The 23,359-nt window shown below is 45.5% G+C and overlaps 2 protein-coding genes across 3 annotated transcripts; one reads left to right on the forward strand and one right to left on the reverse strand.

Annotated features, from left to right (window-relative positions):
* The first annotated feature begins 2,851 nt into the window (after positions 1-2,851).
* igfbp2a (insulin-like growth factor binding protein 2a) lies at positions 2,852-14,726 on the forward strand. Its single transcript, XM_086200827.1, has 4 exons — positions 2,852-3,290; positions 12,753-12,934; positions 13,674-13,814; positions 14,001-14,726. Exons 1-4 carry the CDS (start codon positions 2,897-2,899, stop codon positions 14,157-14,159), a joined length of 876 nt encoding a protein of 291 aa, XP_086056953.1. The 5' UTR covers positions 2,852-2,896; the 3' UTR covers positions 14,160-14,726.
* A 574-nt stretch (positions 14,727-15,300) lies between these two features.
* igfbp5a (insulin-like growth factor binding protein 5a) lies at positions 15,301-22,817 on the reverse strand. Of its 2 annotated transcripts, none has more exons than XM_086200843.1 (4): positions 21,896-22,817; positions 18,471-18,670; positions 17,975-18,094; positions 15,301-17,895 (listed from the first exon to the last, which is right to left on the reverse strand). In XM_086200843.1, the coding sequence occupies exons 1-4, from the start codon at positions 22,227-22,229 to the stop codon at positions 17,758-17,760; spliced, it is 792 nt and encodes a 263-aa protein (XP_086056969.1). In that variant the 5' UTR covers positions 22,230-22,817; the 3' UTR covers positions 15,301-17,757. The 2 variants fall into 2 exon arrangements, with proteins under 2 accessions (XP_086056969.1, XP_086056962.1); XM_086200836.1 differs by having other exon boundaries at positions 18,471-18,676; positions 21,896-22,813.
* Positions 22,818-23,359: the final 542 nt, after the last annotated feature.

Genomic DNA, 23,359 nt, shown 5'->3' on the forward strand with positions numbered 1-23,359 from the left:
CGCATCACTTGTTGCTAGGCAGCGAACAAACATACTTGGGTACACACACACAAACACATATAAGCATTTTGCCGTTTGGGACTTGTGATGTGAACATTTCCATGTAAGTATTTATGTACTGTAATTTGGTAAACATTTCCATCCAGTGACATGTTGCACATTGCAGCCGAGGCGACTCTCAGCACAGTTGGTTGACTGTGTGAAGGGTTTTTCAGCTCTTTGCATTCAAACACAAACACTTTCAAGCTACTGAGGGTTTACATGGCGTAACAGGCAGGAACCGCTCCCATCACACACGCTGTGTTTTACAAGTGTGTGATATATTCGACCAGGAATCCAGCTGCCTCGTGTAACTCTACATTTTACATGATTTACCCACTAATCAGATGATAAATTGCTTTTCCAATCCCCCAACTCACTGCCCCTACTTATCCAATCAGTAGTCCGAGCACAGAGAGTCTCAATTAGATGTAATCAAAGCCAAACACCAAACAGTGGCCTCATTCATTATCAAATTTCAAAAAATGAACACAAAGATGTCTTTAGGGACCGATTCTGAGGTCATTCTTCAACCTGTTTCAGCCGATAAGAACCCAGAGGAGCTCTGTTTGCTTCGGGAATATGCGTTTTATATCAATGGTATTTAATGAAAGATTTAACGCCTTTAAGGAAGTGATTCCCCTGGTTTTACCATGCAAAGAATGTGTTATATTCCATGAACGCTTCCCTCTCAAGCTTGATTTTTCATATTGACTGTTTCTAACCACCGGGGAGGTATTCATGGTGTGTTTAATGTGGGATAATATTGATAAGGCTGGTGTTTTTGACCTTGCACCAGCTCTTTTTTAAACCCACAGCCCAAATTATAAATCCCATTTTGGCTTTTAGATTTATTTAAACAACTGCACGGTCACCGTCATCGTGTGTTGACGCCTGAAAGAACGATGAAAAATCATATAATTCTGAGGTAACCGGGGCCTGTCAGTGGACTCTTCACAGTTTGTAGCTGCGGGCGTTCTTTCACACTCAATAAAATCTATGCCGAGACGAATTATACCACTGTTACAGGTGTTCGAACGTAATACACAATGTTTCCAGTCATTTTTTTTTCCTAGATGTGTCATGCAGCACATGTGATAAACGTATAGCCACAACACACAAACTGACATAAGCCAGCAGCAGGAGAGGAACAGGAATAATACAATCAGTGTTGGCAAGAACAACAGAGCGTGTGAGGGAGGGGGCAGAACTCATGAAATTATGATTTTTGAGATTATAATACATATCTGTGTGTGTGGCGGGAATAGAGGGGAGAAAGTGAGAGGGGTAGAAAGTGAGAGGGGGAGACTGTGTTAATGAAAGCAAAATGGGAGGGAGAAAGAAAAAAAAAAGAGGGAAAACATACCTCCTGTGCTCTTTGGGGGGACCGGGCCCCAAGGACAAAGAGGTGCCAGGTCGGGACGGGGGCAGGACAGGTCAGGACAGGGCAGAATTTTAAGTAAATATTCATTTTTATTTATTTTTCTTTCCAGTCTAAAATCCATACTGTACATGCCAACCATTTGGCGAAACCCAGAGACAATCTTGTGGCCCTCGACCCCTAGGTTGAGAACCACCGCTGTAGATGATTTGATGATTTAGAGACGACAAAAGAAGTGTTATGAAGATGACGTGTCACCTACAAAAGTCTCTCTGTATCCTCGGCGTCGGTCTATCAGTGATCCCATTACTTCCTCTATCAATGTGGATATTCTTGGTGTTTACTTAACAATTCCAGGGGGAAGAATTTAAGTAACTGACCTTGTTGGGGATTACTTTGCATCCCATCCCAGACACAAATCCTGGCCCCCGAGGCTTGTATTTATAAGATGCCAGACCTTCTCTCCTGCTGCTTTTCCAGCCTCGACTTCATAAAATGACATATGAGGTAGCGAGCAGGCCTCTGGGCGTCCCCCCTGACTCAGACACACGCTCGCCCTCCCTCTACTCCCCCTAAAAATGATGCAGATGTGAATAAATCAATCGGGGGACACCCACAAAACGGTATCTGTGCAGCAGGGCAGTGGGAAACATTTACAGTAGCTTTACAGGTCAACGAACCTGTCAGCCTCCGCGGGGAGGTCTTTCCATGTAAGCCGGAATAATCTGCACATACTCCTTTTGTTTGTTTGTTTGTTCATTCTCAGAACATTAAAATGCAGTTTCCTCCACCTACAGGGCTGTAATCGGCTGCCAAGTTTCACATCTACTTCGTTTCCACTTCTCTTCAGGCATCACATCCAGGAAAACACTTTAGGAAGTTCTTTTTCCCTTGATGTTGCAACAAAGAGTTCAGGAGCGAGCTGGAGAATGTGAGCTGCATATTAGAGGAATAAATGATGGCAGTGCTCGAATTTCCAGGGCTGGATTATGACCTCATCTCATGTTGTTGTTGTTGTTGTTGTTGTTGATCTTCCAATAAAAGGTCTGACAACCCTCAAGCTGAATAACGTCAATCACAAACCATGAAAAGGTGACAAAGAAGCGAAATCCTCCTGAGAGCCTGAGCCAATAATTAACTGCATGATGCAAATATTTCTAAAAGAGGATTTCTGAGTTGTTGTTGTTGTTTTTTGGCAAACTTGCAGAAAGCCCGTTTCCTCGCTCTGTGTCATTTAAGTCTATTTATGGATGAACTGGAAAGACACGTAATTAGATAGTTGTCATTGCAATTTCAACGTGACTTTTGAACTAAATTTTCTTGAGGCTGTGCTTGAGACCCATGTGTGGCCCTGAGAGCAAACCCGGGCATGTGTAGGACCCAGCAGACCTCCCAGCCCCCGGCTGACTTCACCTGTTCGCATGCACATTTCTTCTCCTTCTTTCACTTGGGAATGCCTTCCACTGCCCGGTGGAAATGATCAAACCCCTCATGCCTGCAACGATGCTTTCCTACGCGCTCTCCAGCCTGCTGATCCTCACCGCGTCCCACGGCGGTGCCTCCTTGGCCGAGATGGTGTTCCGCTGCCCGGGCTGCACCGCGGAGCGCCAGGCGCTGTGTCCAAAGCTAACCGAGCCTTGCGCGGAGATTGTCCGGGAACCGGGCTGCGGGTGCTGCCCCGTGTGTGCCCGGCAAGAGGGCGAGGCGTGCGGTGTGTATACCCCTAGGTGCGCCACTGGTCTGCGGTGCTACCCGACGCCCGACTCGGAGCTTCCCCTGGAGCAACTGGTGCAGGGCCAGGGGCAGTGCCGGCGCAAAGTGGACACCGAGACCACCACTTACAGCCAGGAGCACCGGGAGCAAACCAGCGGTCAGTCAGCTCACTTACCAACTTACTTCCCTCCTATCAACCTTGAATACCAGGGATATTGTTGGAACAGTGTATGTCCGTGAATTCTGAGCACTTACTGCATGTTTCTTCAGAGAGAGTCTGCTTTGGTGCCTGCATGGCATCCTCCCTCTCAGATTATTCTCATCCTTTTGCAGACTTTTTGAATTTAAAGCAATGACAGGATGAGGTATACTCGGGATGTACGTGTAGTGGTGTGCTATTGCAGATTGTCATGCATTTTGCTCAGAATCCTCCTGCATGAGCTCACCACCACTACCTGCCTCTGCCACCGACAGCTGTCTTTTCCTAGTATCTCTCTAATGCTTGCCTTAAAAACAGCCAGAGCGAGGTGTGAAATTCCCAGAAGTTATCCTCAGCAGGGATGAAAACATCATCCATGTTGACTTATGGGAGTGGAGCGAAAGGAGGAGCGGAGTATTGTTTGGAAAAGTGGACTTTAGATGGTTCTAAAATGGCAGTGACACATGCAGCTGGATGCATGTGCAGGGCTGTGGCCTGGAGCCAGCAGCTGGGCTCATGTGGTCGCTGTTTACAGGTCACAGAAAGTAAGCAAGCCTTATTAATTGGCTGATTTGGAGGCTGTAAACACACAGTCAATGAGTGTCCAGCAGCGCCAGCCGTTGTGTGATTTCTACTCATTTCCAAATCCGTGCTTTGTCAGAGTTTACCTCCAGACTGACGTGTGTTTGGTTTGGCGCTGCTCTCCTGGAACGTAGAGAAACTACCGGAGATGGCATTCAGAGCTGCAAGGACTCTCCAACACAGTCAAAAGAGAAAAAGGTCCTGAAATGTTTTTAGATTTAATGATCAGCCATCAAAATGACTTTACCAGATAAAATGACAAGAAATCCTCCTCGTGTAATGGCTTGTTTCAGACAGCTTTCTGGGGTTGGGATAAGATTCAGCTCACAAAAAATCAGAGAGCAGTCAAAGCTTCCAAAGTGTCTCTTAAGGCCGAACAGGATAAAAGCGTTGCCGAAGACGGAAGAGTGATTTCTGACAAAGGCAGGGAGATACAGAGCGTCACAGCTCTCTAATTGAGGTGAGAGGCATCTGCAAGGTCGACAGATGAAAGAAAACTCTTGGACAAGAGGAAGCCAGGCTGAATAGAGAATCGCTTCCCCAGAAATGTAACAGCACCCTCTGGATCAGCTTCACCGCAGCTGATCGGCCACCTCTGCTCTCGTCCTGCTGTCTGACATCAGAAACTCAAAAGATGCACTTAAAAAAAGCAGAAGAAATCAGAATCTGGGTGTTAAATGCTGGTTTCAAGTCAAACAGGATCCAACAATGCAACTACTGGTTTATTAGCGTTGGTATGACTCATTTTATTCCGATTAAAAGGCGCAGACACCAACCAGAAAGCCTGGTGGTTCCCTGTCGTATTCCAACGTACTGTAAGCACATGTATGAAATTTAGCACCGTTATGCTAACGCTGTCCTATTGGATTCGAGGAATTGATTGGCTTATCCACAAGAGCTGAACCTGAATCAGCTCCAGCAGTAAAGAGGTCGAAGGTCAGAGCCGATCTTCCCTTGACCCGAATACTTTCCTGCTAAAACTGCTCATTTCTGTCACTTTCAGGCTGCATTTTTTTGTATTTTATTAGCTAAACATCTAAATTTCATCCGAGCATTTAGAAGAAGAATTCTGGGCACAAATACAACGACGAGAGTTTTTCAGTGAGGACGATAATAAAGGCTGTGAAGGACATCTCCTCCCATGTTTTGAGGAGGGAGGTTTATCTCGACTGTTTTTGCTGAAATGCTAATTGAAAATGTGCCGGCGCTGACCCGTCGTCTCCTCTGGTGGAAGACGCAGTGTTCACTCCTTTTGAATGATCGACTCGACTCATGAGAATATATTAGTCAGGCAGAAGTGATGCATTGGGCTTTCAACTCTGCCTCCTCATGTAGGAATGTCTTGTTTAACTCAGCAGGTACGGTCTTCCAGATGCGGACCACACTGTCCCGTTAAGTGGGGCGTCTTGCATGGACGCTGCTGCTGTTTTACTGAAATATGACAAGATCCTTGCATTCCTTATGTGCATCCGCTTAAAATAGAGCCGGCTGATGAAAACCCTGCGCAGTTGACACTTACCAGCTGTGGCTAAAACATCTGCGATAATTTGAGAGTGCATGTGTTTCTACATGGCAGTTTGGGGATTTATTTATTTATTTATTTTCCCACACGCTGTCCAGCAACTTTACCAGAGTTGTCAGGTGTAAAAGTGTGCATAAGAACGGCCGATGTAGAAGCATCTTTAAGGGCGGTTGGCACCTCAGGAGCATAAAGATTAGGAAAAAGTTACAAACTGGAGAGCGCACACTTCCACTGAGTTGTACTCGGTGTACAAACGTGCAAATTTTTGTTGTGTTCAATGGATCCGCCCCCAAAATCCACCGAGCTCTTCCTGGGTCGACGCTGCACCTCTTCACCAGGTTTGCTGACAGTTGGCTTCAGGGTCTCTGTATGATTTTGGGCTCTCATGACTTCCTTCCTTGCGACGAGCAAAATATCGGTGGTTGAAATGCTGGAACGTCTCTTACACTTACACGAGGGTTCACAGACATTTTTACTATTAAATTAAACACATACCAAGATACAACAACCCCCCCTCCGAAAAATGGCCTAAAACAGTTGCATTCCTCTGCAAAGAACAGAAAGATTCCATATTTCATTAATTTCGAGCTGAGATTTCTCCCTTTACTTAAAACTAACACCCACAATTTTCCCACCACCTTCTCTGTTTATGCACTTGATCATTTGATATTCTGTTCTCACAGAAAACTGGATCCAAATAAATGTTCCTTTTAATCAGATTGGACGGACGGTTTGGTGTTTTGACTGGGTTTATACCATATATGACCTCCAGAGAGTTCATTAACAGAGTCCGAACTGCCTTTAATGACACGCTGTTAATTGGCTGTCAAACTTTGCCCAAGAAATCGAAACATTTTGCAGTTTTGTTTTTTTTTGTTCCTGTCAGGCAAAATTTGGCATTGGTGAGCGTAAAAGCTTGCGAAGCATGTGAAGTCTTCTGTATCATTACTGTTATAAAAGTTCTGGAGAGGAAGAATGGGCTGGAAAGAGCAGGGGGGAAAAAAAGAAAAGCCCTGTGCCATCTGAAATAACATTGTTAGCTAACAAGGGGCATTCCTGTGTACCTGCGGGGGCATCCAGACGAAGCCTGCAGGACTGAAATAGCTCCGAGATAATCCCCCACCCCACCCCAGGCTTCTCCAAAAACAGGGGCATTTGTGCCATCTCCCCCCCAGGCAGCAACTTCACGTGTTCCCATGCCAAGAATCTCCTCGTGCTTGTATTGAGAACCAGAATAACTTCCCGCCCTCCTTTTTAGTCAAGTTAAGACAATACAAACACTGTCTGAAATGCTACTGACACTGGAGGAGACGGGGACGCAGGCAGGCCAGCGCGGGCGTCCCAGGGGAGACGGTCCTTCTCTCGATTTGTTTTATTGTTCGAATGAAAAAGAAAGGAAAAGGAAAGCTCTTACAGTTCTCGTGATATCTCTGGATCCACGACTCATTGTTCATCCTATAAAATGTGACGACGTGCTGTGTTTGGAGGTTTGGCACTTGAGGCTTGCAGGCCGATTCATTCCTTTTTTTGTTTTTAATTATCTGTCATTCCACCTCCATGAAACTGTACAATCGTTACGAAGGCCACTACGAGTTCCGTCTGTTTGTGTTCCAGTTGTTTTACAGCCTGAATGCCACGAACGCTCCACCAGGCTTCTAATACTTGGCTTTAAGGGCTTATCTGTTGGCCAGCGGTCAGGGATGTGTGATATTATATTTACAATGTTGATATCAACTGGATGAAACAAGCTGAAACGACCTCTGGACAAGCTAATAAACCGTATGAGAATGAGGACAGGAGAGACGGACTGATGCTGGCACCGAAAAGAAATTTTAAAAATGGCCGAAACCTGCGAAATCGCGAGGATGCGCTGATGTGATCGGGCGCCCTGATGACGAGCCGATGTTGGAGGCGGGAATCGGATCGAGATAAACAGCTTGTGGTTCGATGGTTTACGTGAGCGAGTAGAAATACTGAAGAAATCAAGTCTCCAGGAGAATGTCCCTCCATGAAACGCGCAGAAAGCTTCACGTCACTGCGTGTTCCTCCCAAACCGTTAAAACTCTGGCTGATCCCCCCCCCCCCCCAAAACCAAATATAACAGTTTCTGACAGAAGTAATAAAAATATAAAAACATGTCTCTTGTAATGTTGAAAAAAATGCAAAAACTGTATGTGTTTGTTCTTTCTTCTCGCCTCTCGGCCGGGTCGTTGTTGTCAGCGAGAGCCGATTCTCAGGTCATGTGACGAGGTTGAATAAAAATCAAATGAATGATTAAAAATGCCCAGAAGCAAGTGCAGAATTTCCAGTATCCTGATCCTCCTTGACTCCACCCGCACTAAAAACCCAAGAGACAAAGGGACGGAGTTGAATCCTTCCTCCTTCATGCATTTAAATAAAAAATGTCCCCTTTAACTCTCCTCTTCTAACTTCAGACTCTTTTTTTTCTCTCTGTCTCTCTCTCTCTCTCTCTCCTGTCACTTAAAAAAATAAAAGCAGTGGTCAATAAATCAGGAGGCGTATGCTGTCTGTGTCTAATCACATCCATCATATCTCCCCCGGAGGTTCAGATGATTGTCAGCTGTAGCTGCCTGTGTTGCCCTGCAGGTCTGATGTGTTCCAGCTTGCCTCGGTTCATGTCCTAGTTTTGGTCTTGTACGGTTGCCACAGAGTTCACCTAGCAGTGCCGGTTTAGAGCGAGATGCTTGGACCTGGATGCCGCTGGATGTATGTGTACGTGCCACAACGTGTCCAAACTTCTCCAAGCTTTTAGATGACTGTTGTGGGCCAGAAAGCCTGGAAGGTAAACATATCTGCACTCTGCTGAGTTTGTATTTCTAGGAAAAGAGTCCCACTAAGCCTTGTAATGGATGATGGACTGCAGCGACTCTCTGCAGGGCCTTTTAGCAACTTCTGAAGTGGCGTGTGACTTATTTCACGCTGCGAAGATGAGAATGATTCTCATTTCAAACAAACTCCTGATTGTTTTTCCATCAGCGTTAAAAATCCGTTCTGTGTGAACAAGGAAAAGTTTCAAATCGTCTATTTAGATGTACATTTTTTGAAAAAAAAAAAAAAAAAGTCAAAAATTACAAGTGTAACCTTGATGTTTTATTCATTTTCCAGAGGCTGACGTCATCTACGTTGTCGTCTGTTGTGGTGGAAACAAAACTGCGTGTTGTTAAGAGTTCAAGTGGATATTTTAGGCTTGAAAACAGAGAAACAGCCGCTTGGCAAGCGAACGCAAGCAGCCGTCCACTCGTCCTTCATCTCAAAATCAGTGCTTTGTTATCGTCTGCAGCAGCTTGTCAATAAAGATTGGGAGTGAACCATGTTGTGTTGTGTGTTCGGACCGCGGTGAGAGGAAGGCCACAGTCGTGGTTTGAAAAAAGGTTGTGAGACAAGCGTCCGCCGTACAACAGTCCAGACTGGCTCGAGGGATCTAACAGGGGCCCCCTGCCGTTGTCATGACAACCACATCTGTTCTTGCAGCACTTACGCTAGGACTTATATTTGAATCCGTATCGGGACCTGCGATTTGTACCTCCTTGTTCTCTGCTCTCCATGATATTTGTCTAAACGTCTCATTTCCCAGATGTGCGAATCCGCTTCAGCTTTTCCATCTAATTTCGGTGTCGCCAAGTTTGCGGCTCACCAGTGTCCTGCAGGGGTGATGTCACATGGTCTCTCTCAGGACTCAGGACTTAAGTTCCAGGAGTCATTTGTCTTTGTACCTTCAGTTTGTCGTCAGCGTTTTGAAGATTTGGGAAACTCGCCGCTTGTCGTATGCTCCGCTCCAGGCCAGTAGGTGGCAGTAATTCAGCATCGACGCCGTGTATAACAACGGCTCATCCGGTTTTTAGCACTTCGGTAATGTTTAAATTGAGTTTACTAAAAAAAGACAGCAGATATTCCAAACGCCAAGAAACGGGTTACGAGTTCGTGTCTGACGATTTGCAGCCCTTCATTTTTCAACCTTTCCATTCATCGGGCCGCCAAGTCTGCCATTTACTCAGTTGACCAGAATCTTGACAATCAGACATGACACCTCTGGCTTACGTGCCATCTGGGAATTCGACATGGATCAGATATAGAAAGGAAGTCTCTCTCAGCTTTTGTCTGGGGATTAATTCAAGCAGTAGACTGGACAGTAGGCCTGCTGCTCTGTTCATACTGCTGATCCCCAGCCCACCGCTGTGGAACAGCTTGTACCACAGAGGCCTAGTGCCCCCTCAAAGTGGGGTCCTGACCCTGTCCTCTGTGTGTGTGTGTGTGTGTGTGTGTGTGTGTGTGCAGTCGAGAGGGAGATTGTTGCCTTATAAATAATGCGTTGGTGTGTGTGCACCAACATCTCAGGTTTCCACAGAGAAAGAGAGAGAGAGAGAGAGAGAGAGAGGGAGTGATGGTTTTCCACATGGATACTGCAGGGATTATGTAAGACAGCAAAACAAAAGGCGCCCCAGCCGCCAATATTCCTGAGTGAGTTGTGTGTTTATCTGCGCACACACATGCAAGCACACACCTGATTTCAGTTGACTTTTGCCCCTTTTTTTGCACAGAATCTTCAAAGTGAAGCCAGAGCGAGCAGAGAGGAGTGTCATAGGGGGAAGTGGAACAGCTCCACTTCTATCTGATGGCGAAAGGCGCCAGCACCTTGTTTTTGCTTCATTTGGAATTTCCTTTCTCCCATTCTCTCTTAAGGCCTTTTGTAATCATATTCTTCAACCGGATGTCAAATTTACCTCTTGCCGAGCACAGAGAATGCTTCGTCAGTCCACTTTACAGCTTGCATAACTGTGAACTATCCACTTACTGGCTGGCTCTTTGACCTTCCTACTGTCTGTGCTTATTTCCCTTCATCCATTTGGCTCTCGAGTGCAGTGAAATACAAACTTTCCTCCTTGTCGCAAAAGTCTCCTGCGAGAAAGGAACGGCATGCATGCTTGAAATATCTTTTTTTACTTACTAAAACGAGCGGTTCGCGTCGCTTTTCTTTGTCTAAAATCAGCTGTTTTGGAATGACGTGCCTCGTCTCTCCCGCTCCCTCCCCGTCAAGCCCTCAGTGTTGTCAGAAACAACATATTGGGTTGGACCTGATGGCCTCTCACATTGTTTGCTCCATCTGTTTGAAGAGAGTATTTTTTTTTCAGGTTGATGTTTAACAAGACTCTAAGGAGAGGGAGAGAGAGTGGACGGTCAAAGTCAATGAAAAACGCCTGGAGGAGTCACTGCAGGGCCGCGGGGAGGGGAGTGCGGGGGGGAGTCTCACTTATTTGACATGCTTTCAGTGCAGAAAGCTTTTTGGGGGAAGACTTGCTTGTTGCTGGGTTTATAATGGAGAAATTACAGCCACTTTAATCCAGGATTTATCTAACTAGGGGCTAAGATCTAGTTCAGGTCGATCCAGTTTGACCTATTCCTGCCATTTTCCCCGCAGCGCCTTGGCACAGGCGCTATTTCCAAATTAAAAAATCGCACAAAAATGGAAAACTCGTATGATATCAGCGTTTATTAGTCCTCGTAACATCTGCTCATGTAATTTAATCCCATTAGCAGGGAAGAAAACAAGCATGGAAATCTGACTGTGATTAAAGGTCAGCAGCGGCCAACTTTTCTCAGCCCACATTAACGGAGCTGCATGTGGCTGAAGGATTCCAGTGAGTCATTGATTGTGCAGAGCATGGTAACAATGGTTTGGAGACTTTTATTGGAAAATATGGTCACCGAAGAAAAAAAAAAAAAAAAAAGTGTACAAAAAATGTGAACCAATTTAAATCAAATGTCAGTAAATGTCAGATATGTGCAGTGGAAGCTTTGACCCTCCCGGCCGTTTTCTTGTCAGTTTTCAAGCCGATCATCTGACAGCAGGAGAAAACACCGTAAATCAGACTTTTTCTACAAGTCCGATGTAATTTGATGCTCCTTTGTCAAGAGCTGCAGTGGAAAAAGTTGCTGAAAGCTGTAAAATTCAAAAGAAACTCCCTCAATATCACAACATATATATATATATATATTTTTTTTTTTTTGGTGCCTTTTCTTGATGTACAAACAATGTGCAGAAAGGGAGATAGGAACCTCGACGACGCTCCAACGTCCAAGTTTTTGGGTTTTTTTTTCGCAACACTTCCAAATTTTCCCTGGCAATTAAACTGAGACTGCTCGTCTTGCCTCCGTCACGAGTCTCTTTTCTAAGACCAGGACCAGCAGATGTTCTGATGTTATCCTGCAGGAGCTGAAGAGTGCGGGGCGACTCCATCAGCACTTTCAGTTGACAGGCCAGTAAATTTGTCACTCTGAAAAATGACCCCCGAGCCTCTAAAAGGTCCACTCTAACGGTAATGGCAGCAGGAGGGCGAAGCGGCGGCCTCGTGTACGTAGGGAAGTCGCAGGTTCAGTGCTTTTAACAGCCAACGTGTCCATCAAAGCGTCCTTGGGTGAGACATTAAAGTCATTTCCTGCTCAATTTACCTTTCACGCCACATCACTCTGCAGTTCCCGCTTGTTTGCAACAATTTTACGACCTCTGTTTTCTCGGCTGTTGTTGTTTTTAAATTTAATATCAAGAAACCACATAAAAGCACGTTTCTGTCAGTGTGATGAAAATAAAAGAGATGAGTCTTGACATCATCGCTGTGACCAGGAGCCAGGAGGCTCGAGGTCATCGTTTTGAAACAGCCTGTCACGATTTGGAAGAAAACTCATGATTGTGACATAGTAAGTACTTATTTTGTGGGAAAAGGTCTCGTTATTTGGGGAAAATTTATGTTTTTGTGTTGTGTGTGTTGTAAGAAGTTATTTCACAAAGGTTTCTTATTATTTTGAGGTTTGAAACCCTTATTTTGAAATACTAAATCATTACGTTGGGACTCTACTTTGGGAAATGTGTGAATGTGCAATTATATTTGACATTCTGCAGTTTCTTCAGTTATTATTCCCAGAACATTTGATTTGTTTCCTCTTGAAAATTAGTCAGAAGTACCTCTCTCCTTATTTTTCAGCTTCTCTCATTACTTTCAGACATGAAGTCATTATTTTGATATACAACACAATGTATAATATTCAAAGTATTTTAGCTGCTAAGATCATCGGTCAGTATTTTGAGGTACAAAGTTGATATATTGTGTAAATGTGGAGGTACCTGGAGGTACTGACCTATTATTTTGAAAATAATAATTAATTTAGTTTGCCAGAATTGGAGCTGCTGAGAAGTTATTCATGATTTGGAGATTGTGTCGCGACGCCTCATCGTCATCATCAGATCGACAGAACCGGGCCCCCTGGGTTCTTTAGAACACCGCTGTCTCTTGGCCCCACAGGCGAGGCGGTGGAGCCGCTCCCTGAGCAGGGCGTGAGTGACATCCCGACCATCCGGAAGCCCAGCAAAGAGACCACCTGGCTGGGGCCCAAGGAGAGCGCTGTGCGCCAGCACCGGCAGGAGATGAAGACCAAGATGAAGACCAACAAGGTGGAGGAGGTGAAACCCACACGGCCCAAACAGGTGAGGAGAGGGTTTGTAAGTAGCTTAAGACTGAAAATTCACACCATATTTCCCTTTTTTTTCCTTCATGTTTGACACAGATTGGATGTTTTATAATCAGACCCATGATCGCATGAGAAATCATGACACTATATTTGTACTTTTTGTACAAAATCCTGCAGTTCTTGCTGGTCTGCTTGGGCTGCGGGAGAGAAGCAAAAAAGGGCACATTGCCGCCTCCCTCTGGCGCGGCGGATGATCCTGTTTGGATGCTGCTCTGAAAAGTGCTTTTACAGTTAATTTAATGTACGAAAACACTGGAACATGTTTATTCAAAATAACGTATTCCTTCGAGAGAAATAAAAAAAAACGACCAAATACTTATTTTATAGGGGTTAAAAAGTCACAGGCCAAAGACAAACAGTTCCCCTCGTTCATTTTCCTTCCATTCCACAAGCTGCTGGCCTTAAGTCAAAATATATTTACTGACCGTATGACCTGTTCTGCATCATGCTATTTTCCATCCACCGTTTAAAGGTTATAACTTTACCAGAAACTTTATAACTGTCTCAAAAAAGACGTTTGGCTTCACTGAAATGTGAGGTAGACTTGAGGTCAGCGGCAGATCACCGGCCAGAAAACATTGGCTCATTACAGGGAATTTATTGTTTGTGCATTTTATGTGGCGCGTCAGAAATGTGTGCGGACGCTCTGTGCATGACATCGCATCTTGATGTTTGTTGTTTCTGCTTTGTTGAAGAGTCAGTGCCAGCAGGAGCTCGACCAGGTCCTGGAGCGGATATCCAAGATGCCCTTCCGAGATAATCGAGGTCCCCTGGAGGATCTGTATGCCCTGCACATCCCCAACTGTGACAAGAGGGGGCAGTATAACCTCAAACAGGTGACTCCAGGCGTTTGGGGAAAATTGGTTTTAGGGAGAGGGTGTAGCCTCCTCGAGAGTTTTTGGAGGGGGAGAAAGTGGTTAAAGCCCCACATTCTGTACATTTAAGGAGATGTGTCTGAGGTTTAGGCACAATATTCTAATTCTTCTGCACCTGAGCACGCGCGTCATTGTTGTGTGTTTCAGTGCAAGATGTCTCTTTACGGTCAGAGGGGCGAGTGCTGGTGCGTCAACCCTCACACTGGCCGACCTATCCCGTCAGCCCCCACTGTGAGGGGTGACCCCAACTGCAGCCAGTACCTCAGAGATCTGGAGCTGGAGCTCCCCGACATGGCCCAGATTTAGAGAAACACGAGAGAACAACAACACAACAACAACAACAACAACAACAACAAAACTGTAAAGCACATGGGGACATCTGAGTAAGCTATATATTATCTTTTCTGTGTGTGTGTGTGTGTGTGTGTGTGTGTATGTATGCGTGTGTGTGTGTGTGTGTGTGTGTTTGTCTCCAGTTCATTTGATGACAGTGAAAACTTAACCACCAAAAAGGATTAGAGTCCAGCTTGCTGCACTAGGATGTAACTGCAGATTAATTCCCGGGGGAGATCAAGGCTCCTCCTAGATATTCAGTAGAAGTCAGCTGGAAGTCGTCGCTTTACTAATTTCAACAGATTCGCTCTGTAATCAGTGTTTTGTACTGTATGTGTTGAAAAATGAAAAGCCTTCGACATACGTGATGTTTTTTAGGTGTGTTTTCATGTCCTAGCTTGCAGACTACTGTTGCACACTGTCGGCTTTGAGTACACATGGCTTTTAAAAACACAGTATTAGAGATGAAATGTAGTATATGTTGGCAGTACATGTTCAACGTGAGGGAGGGCATGACTTTAGATGTAATAAAGCTATTCAAATGAGTTCAACTTGTTCTTGCGTTTTTATTTTATACAGCAGAAAATCAACAGTTAAGTCTCAGCCAAACTCTTTGTAAAAAAAATAGAATAAAATAAAAATGCTAATCTTCCTGTTGTATAACTGATCTCTCCCAGAATTTATTGGGTGCTTTGTTGGCAGTGCTACACCTCTTGGTGAAGTTCGGCTTTTTAGTTTTTGCGTAATTCTGGTATCAGACAAACAAAACAAAAACAAAACAAAAAAAACCCCCACTGAAAACATGAGCTGCCTGGCCGAGGTTAAAAGGCCCAGAAAAATATTGACTACAGATGGACTTGGAGGGTTTTGTCCTTACACAAATGGAAATAAAAGACTCGGATTCATCAATAAGACTCAGTTTTTAGTGCTGGCACAGATGTTTAAAATCCTAGAAATAATTTCAACTCAGCCAGCAACTTCTTCTGTTTTCAGGGGCGAAAGCACACAGGCTTTCGCTGACACAGTTCGCAGTGATGTCACGGCGTTGTGCAGGGGGAAAACAAGGTGTTACGTGTTGTACAGCGTCAAGGTCACAAAGACACGACAGAAGACATTTGTCAGAGTACAGGAGCTTTATTTAAATAGTGATTTGTCGTTACAAAAACGGAGTACATCAATAACACGCCTGATAAATATATCACTATAATGTTCACATTAATCTGTAGTTGGGTTGTTTTTTTTTTTGTTGAGATTTTGAGAGTCACGCGTGTCCTGGAATGTGTTTTTAGGGAAGAAGAAGCTGAGAAACCCCTGCCAACGCTCTCCTAATACCACACACGAGGAATCAAGACTAGAACAGAGAAAAGAAAAGGATCCGAATACAGCAATCAAACCATTTGTCCTCTGTCAATCTTCAAGCGTCCAAACATTCATGCAAAGCAGAATTCAAAGTGGCGTGGGGCAAAAGGCACTTGAATTTACATATAAACTCAGCAACCTCGCTCTTTGCGGCACAAAGAACTCGATCAACCCAAAGAGCAGGTCGCCGTCGGTCGGAGGATTTGCCTGCGCGGTGATGACAAAGACCCTCAAGCAATCTTTGCATATGATTTGTGTGTGGGGGAAACACCGAGGGTTTTAATGGAGGGGTTGCGAGAGCTTTTCGAAGGGCACGGTAACACACACGCACGCACACACACACACACACACACACACACACACACACACTCGCACACAAACAGGAGCGTGAACACAATATTTACAGTGAAAGTTTGGACTTGGAAAAAGGCCTTTGAAATATTATTTTACAGTACTGCAAGTGAAGTTTTTGTCCTAATTGCTTTTCCGTGATCGTTTCAACCAGCACCAACATCAAAACTGAATGCTGCGAAGCCTCAGTGTTCCTTCATACCTCAACTTTTGAAGAGGCTTCAAGGAAAATGCCAACTTTTGGGGAAATTTGCTTATTTTTCATCTTTGCTGGAGCCAGACCACAAGACCTGATCTGTTTGAACCAGAACACACGGAGGAGGAACTACGGGTTTTGGAGGCTGAGCAAGCAAGACAGAGGTACGCTAACCGTCCTATCCAATAGCATTCATTGTGCTAAGCTAACTAGCTTATCTCTGTGGGCAATTCCTGTTATCTTGAAATGTTGGCGTGTGTTTTTAATCACTGAATAACATGAAGCAGAATAATAAAAGCCTTGCTAGCATGAGGATTAATTTGACAATCAGCATCATCACACTGCAATTTTAATAAATCAGATATATAAAATCAAACCTGGCAGTTTTGAGAATTAATAAACATTTAACGCTACAATTCCAAGGATCCTGAGCTGATTTCATGTTGATATTCTCGTTTTGATAGATTTACACAAATCATACTTCGATTCAATTCAGCAAAAAAGGCGGACGAACCCTGGAGACATGATAGGCAACAACAGAGATAAAATAAACGTAGGCCTCTGCCAGCTCTGGTGAAGGACTTCCATGGGCAACACATGAAAGCTAACTGGTCATCCCATTGCAACACTGGCGCAGCATTTGTTGCCATCTTGGACTGAAGCCGAGGTGCTGCAGCGATGATGTAGTTTTGTTGTCCAACCTGGAAGTCAGCATGACCACTTGTTCTCTTGATGGAAAACCAAGTGGTTTGTTTTTTTTGTTTTTTTGCATCAGTTGTTGGATTATTGCTGAAAATAAACTCAGCATATTAGTCTTCACAAAGTAACTCAACATTTCTGATTTCTGAAGCGAGCGATTGCTGGATGCTATCATTATGCTATGCATGCTACTTTGCTGTCACCACATCTAGCTCTGCGCTTCTTTGGTTCTTTCAGTTTGATGACTTTTGCAGACTCGTTTGGTTTCTTGAGAGCAACCAACAGTCCACTGACTTTGAGATGAGGGAACAAGATGTTCAACAAAGCTGACCCGCTTCAGAGTTTTCATTGCTACACTGCTATCTGTGCTGTAACTTGTCAAGGAACATAGTGACGCCACTTTTGACTTTGGTCAGCCCTGTAGATGCAATCATTGCCATTTCCATTCAGTCCAAAATAGCGATAGTAGTGTTGTCAAAAAAGACTTAACCTCTTTTGCAATGGGACGACTCTTCTAGCTCCACTTAATGAGGACGAGCCAAAGAATTTACGCAGGAGACACAAATTTAGCTCTCATGCTAACGTGGCTAACAAGCGCTACCAGCCTCCTGCAGGTGTGGCGGCACGATCTTCACCATAAGAAGCCGCGATTTCTCGTCTCGTGAGTAAATTTAGCAATATATAACCACTCAGACTCAATACACAACATGTTTTCAATATCATACAAATATATAGAATCTCTATTATCTATGGATATAAAGAAAGGAGGTGTAACCTCACACGTACACAGTCGGTGGGAAGCCAGAGTAACATGTGCAGATTTTCAACTAAGCGAGCTTGGCTTCTTTGTTTTTTTTTGTGTTTGTTTGTTTTTTTAGAATAAACAACAACAATGCAGTCCATCACACCTGACCATATATAGAAGCATTTCCTGACTGGCAGTTTTTTAAAGGGTTCAGCAGGCTCTCATTCGTTGCTGTTGCTGCTGCTGTCGAGATCTTTGCACTGCAGGTCTCCTCCGGCGTAGTTGATGCCGGGGATTTTCACGCCGAACCGGTCGACGCACCAGCAGATCCCCCTCCTCCGACCACGAGACGGCTTACACTGGAAGGGAAGAGTGTGTTTACGCTTCACGGAACACTTAAAATCCATAGTAGTGACTAAACCGATGATGTAACCATACCTGTTTGCGCTTGAAGAAACCCTTCTTGTCGCAGTTGGGGATGTACAAGGAGAGAGCCAAGACCCGAGACGTGTCCTTCATGCTCTGAATGAGATTATCCAGTCGTCTCCTGCAGGGACCCTACACACACACACACACACACACACACACACACACACACACACACACACACACACACACACGAATGCATGATTACAAATACTTGCATCAGAGGTAAGAATCAAAAACCTCCAAAGTTTGAACCTGAAAATGCATTGTTTTTGCATCGCATGTGTGAAAAGGGCATCTTGTCAGAACTGGTTTTCTCGCCAGAGTGCAAGACAAACAAAGCCTGAAGCAATAGGACCTGGTATCTGAGTTTTGTTTGTTTTTTTTTTGTTTTTTTTCAGTAAGTAAGTAAAGAAAACGTGTTCATTCGCCAAAGTAAAAACGAACAAACCAAAAAAAAAACTACCCGTGAATTCCAAAAATGTCTCCTTCAGAGCAGCTAACTTACAAACTCGGGCTCCAGCTTATCCAGGCTGTGCAGAGGGAGATCCAGGTTGCTGGTGGGTCCCAGCCGGGCCAGCTGCTTTCTGCGGTCCTTTGCTTGTTTCATTGCCAGGGCCTTCAAACTGCTGATGTGGTCTCGTCCATGTAAGGGTACCTTGGTTTGGGGCAACATGGACTCCGGGATGAAGGCGTCATCGTGGGATTCTGCATCTGACAGGGAGGTCACGTTAAGAGTTTAGCACGCACACATTCAGCGTTTCTTAACTTCCACAACCTTCATGTGTGTTTGCTGTGTCAGCAACTCGACAAGGTGCATACTTGGTGAGTGTGTACCCTTCGAAAGCGTACCCACATTTGAACTCTTGACGTCACAAAAGTACTTTCAAAAGTGTACAAAAACTCATTTCTTGAGTATTTTTCATGCAAAAAATGCAATTTAAAAACTCCCAAAGGAGAAGCTGCTGATGAAGACTTCACTCCTTATTCCACTTCCAACTCATGAATGTGGGCTATTTCAGAGTTAAAGCCTGCTCCCTCTCTCTGAAGAGGGAAGTGAAAGCATCGTTTGCTGAAGCCTCCCTATCAGCTCTGCTATTACCGAAAAAATGTTTTTTTTTATCACAAGCGGAACGGAGGAGCAAACAAAGAGCAAGAAGAAGAATGTGCACTTCGAGCTGCTCGGATTGTTGGACGCCTTCATCGAAACGGAGCTCTGCAAATTACAGACGCAGCAGGATTAAAATCACCAGTGATACCAATTATTACAATGTCGGTGGTGTAATATTAGTCGTGTGTGAACGAGGCTTCAAAGCATTTTTCTGCTGCTTTCAAGAGACTGAAGAAGAACGAGATTGCGTTTCCCACCTGGAAATCTATCCGTCTCAAGTTAAAAACAAGTGTACGTTTTTAAAACGTCACATCTTGATTTTACTGTACTCGTTTACTGGCTGCAGGCCAGTGTGTGATTGGATGTGTTGACACATGGGATAACACAGGCTACATTTATGGCAAGTTAGTTTGGGGGGATATGAACACCAGGGGTTTTAAAACTTTTATAGCCAGTGACCTAAATGAGATATTTAGTCTCACGCTGGCACCCAAGCTCATGAAAACATGCTATTACACTTGTCATGTGGCAAGCCACCAGAAACAGCCGCAGACCGTTTTTGGGTCCCAACCCCCACAGTAACCCCTACGTACATGGATCTTTCATGTGTGTAAAAAAAGCCCAAACCTCAACGCTCGCCCCTGCCCCTTGTCCCACCCTCACAGCCAAATGAGTGGCTTTGTTTCCCAACGGCACCTCATTTAGCGAATAGCTCTAAACAGGCGCTAGCCTCGTATATGTCCTAAGCCACGGTTGGCCCACTTCCACGCTGCTGTGTCACGCTCTGAGTTCATTTTGGCAGATTCTGCACATAAACCCCTCCGTTTCTGCTCTGACATGATCGCTAAGCTACTAAGCTAACTGCTGGATGGTGAAACAGGGTCACCGCCCTTGTAGCAAATGATGCTTAAAACCTCCCAAGCCCCTCCCTCTCACCCTCACCCACTGATGATGATGCTGAAGCTCATGATGATGTCATCCATCCCCATAATGACAGCTTCTTGGAAAAAGAAAGAGAGACAGAGAGAGAGAGAGAGAGAGAGAGAGAGATTCCCCCTCATTTTCCTGCTGACACAGATTTTCACCCTCTCTCTCTCTCTCTCTCTTTCTCTCTCTCTCTCTCTCTCTCTCTCTCCAGAAAAAGCTAAGGCAGCTCAGCATCATAAATCCAATCTTCACTTGCTAATCCTCGTCTAATCTGACCTGTGCTGACTTTCATCTTTTTCGCCTTGGATTGCGGTGATCCTGGAGAGCTGCAGGATTAAGTGAAACTCATCTTCCTTCCTTCCTTCTTAACAAGCGGTTTGATTGCTTGCTTCATCTGGAAAGTCTTGAAGCCGTAAAAAGCAACCAAATACTTCTGTTTCCACCTTGTTCGATGCTAAAGTTGCACCACATCGTGTAGCGAAGGAGTCTTTGGCCACGTTTTCAACCTATAAAATGTCATTTCTGAGTGAATTCATGCATATGGGTTTTGTTTAATTCATGTGTTGGGAGAGCGCCGAGGAGGAGATGTGGAGTTAATGGAGAAGCTGGCACACAAGCAGACAGACGGGGGATCAGCGATGTAACCCACGCTCAGCCTGCATTCTGCTGAATCACTGCACAGCCTGCCTGCAGCGCCGATATGGAGGGGGGGGGGGGGGGGTAGAAGATGAAGAAGAAGAAGAGACCAGGGTGGGACCAGTGGTCGGAAAGAGATGGATTCTAGTCACAATAAGGTGATCTGGCTGAGTTTTTATTCAAAGAAGTGAATCTTATCTGAGTCCATTTTGACCCTGATAAGCTTTTTCATGGAACCAACCTTTCTTATCTCTTGTTTCTCGGCTCCAGGCAAACGTTACGCCGCCAAAAAAACCTGCGGTTCTTTGGCTCAGCCCACATAGGTTAAACACAGCCAGAGAGATTATTTATGTTGCCAGAGTTGCTCTACACTAAAACTACATTCTGTAGGAAAATAAAGCAAAGAATGGAAAGTGAGGATGGAAGAGAAGGGGGGGGGGGTAGGGAGCAGAAGAATAGAGAAAGATGAAGAGTCGCCAGGTGGAGAAAGAGGAGAAGAGGTAGATAGAAAAGGGGAGACAAAAAAAAGGCACAGGTGGTGGATGAAGAGATGTGACAAAAGACGGAGAGAGAGAGAGAGAGAGAAAAAAAGACAAAAAAAGTGAAACTGTAGAGGAAGAGATAAAATACGATTTCACACCTCGGGAGTGAGAGCAAAGGCCACAAGTCAAAGAACGCCAGCCACAATGCAGCGAGTGTCCCTGAGCTGCCACTCAGCCACCAAGCGGGGGCCTCACAAAGCACCACCTGTAATCGTCTCCCTTGTTTTATGTGGGCTGGGGGCCCCGGGGCCATGGGCCACTCACACGAAACCCCTGATTTACTGCTCGCTGCCTTACAAGGGCTTTTCAGACCCAGATGACAGGTTGATCGGCACTCGGCACCAATTGTTGACAGGGTTCACAAGGTCAGCGGGGTGGGGGTGGGGGGTGCTTTTGAGTCCTGTGCTGTGGTAATGACAGGTGTCAGACCATCTTTAAAGGGGGCTTTGACTCTCATCAGCCTCGCTGGCTCCTAAATGTGTGTGTGTGTGGGGGGGGGGGGCGCACTCGTTTACATCCTCTTCGTCTAACGTGAAGCCACACAGCATCCGTGAGGGAGTCTAGTCCTCACGAGCTGACTGGACTCACAGTGCCGGTGTGGGTCCTTCTAGAACGGATCCACGGTGCCGGTCAGAACCGCCTCATCTAGTCAGTGAATACGCGAGCCCCTGACCTTAATGAGTCACGACGCGCCCCTGGTGACGCGGGCCTACCTACCTTTGGAGGGATGCAGCAGTTTGTACAACTTCTCGTTCCTGCACACCCCGCGGCCGTGCAGGAGCGCGTGCAGCGGCTTCTCCTCTCCGTTCTTTGGGAGGCAGCGGAGCCCGCGCGTACACGGGCCGGTGTACACGCCGCACGCCTGGCCCTCCTCCAGCGCGCACGTCAGGCAGCAGCCGCAGCCGGGTTCTTTGACCACCTGACAGCCCACCGGCACCGGGGGGCACAGGGACTGGGCCTTCTGATCGCACGGCTCGCACGGCACGTACGATGAGTCGCAGCCGGTGAAGCTCAGCAGGGGAAGCACCAGGATGGAGAGGCTGAGCAGCATGGTGCGTCTCGCTCTCTCTCTCTCTCTCGCTTTCTCTCTCTCTCCCTCGGTCTCTCTCTCTCTTCTCTAATGTGATTATCAAGTGAATCTTGCGATGAATCCTTTCTTTTGCAAAAAAATAGATTGGAGTCCAAACATCAGGGGGGTGTTTGCTGCATCCACAGGTGCCTTACGCGCGCATACTGTACACACGCACACACACTCACACACACACACCCACACACACACACACACACACACACACACACACGCACGTTGTCACCACATCCAAGGCTGGAAAATCCACACAGGGAGCACCTTGCAGTTGGAGAATGAAATATTCACAAATATATCCAAGGACTCTCTCTGTCTTCCTTCAGTGATGCCCCGGTGCCGTTTACGCGCAAGCTGCCGTCTCCAAAAGAAAGCGCCTCTTCTCCCTGCGTCTCTCTCTCTCTCTCTCTCTCTCTCTCTGGGTTATTTTACCCGCACGGTTTGTGAGCAGAATGTATAATCTGTGGCTTTGAGCTTGCCTTTTAAAAAAGAAACTGCCAGAGGCGAAGCCTATAACGATGGGTATGTCAAACAACGTTCGGAGGGGGAGGCGCACTTGTCAACTCTGTGCGCGGTGATGCTGATTTCACAGGGCGGGTGCTGGCATGCCTCCAGATCTGCCTGATAGGAGGCGATGTTACTGAAGGCGACTCAAGAAGACCATCTCTCTCTCTCTCTCTCTCTCTCTCTCTCTCTCTCTCTCTCTCTCTCTCTCTCTCTCTCTCTCTCTCTCTCAAGTCTGGAAACTTTATTTGAAAAGGACCCGAGGAGGCTTGGAAGTGAAATGTCTTCTCATCTTAGATGCCTCTTATATGTCCCTAAAAGAAAAGAAAAAAAAATACTTGCAAAAAATACATTGATAAATGTCCCCAAGTACCAATTCTGGTGAGATTATTGGAGGGACAATATTCAGACTAAAGCCACGTTAGGGGGCGCTGTAGAGATCGTTGTGTATTCCAGCTCTTGTCTTTGAGAATATGGAGGGCGTCAAAAACGTGTCCTCAACTCTCAACAAGTGGGTGCCATGGAGGAAAAAGGAGCAACGATCAATCCAGAATGCAACATCACGTCTGAGTTTCAGGAGTTTTTTTTGAGGA

The sequence above is a fragment of the Aulostomus chinensis genome, chromosome 1 (genome assembly GCF_037954235.1).
Source record: "Aulostomus chinensis isolate RoL2024-O1b breed Wild chromosome 1, RoL_Achi_v1.0, whole genome shotgun sequence".
NCBI lineage: Eukaryota > Metazoa > Chordata > Actinopteri > Syngnathiformes > Aulostomidae > Aulostomus > Aulostomus chinensis.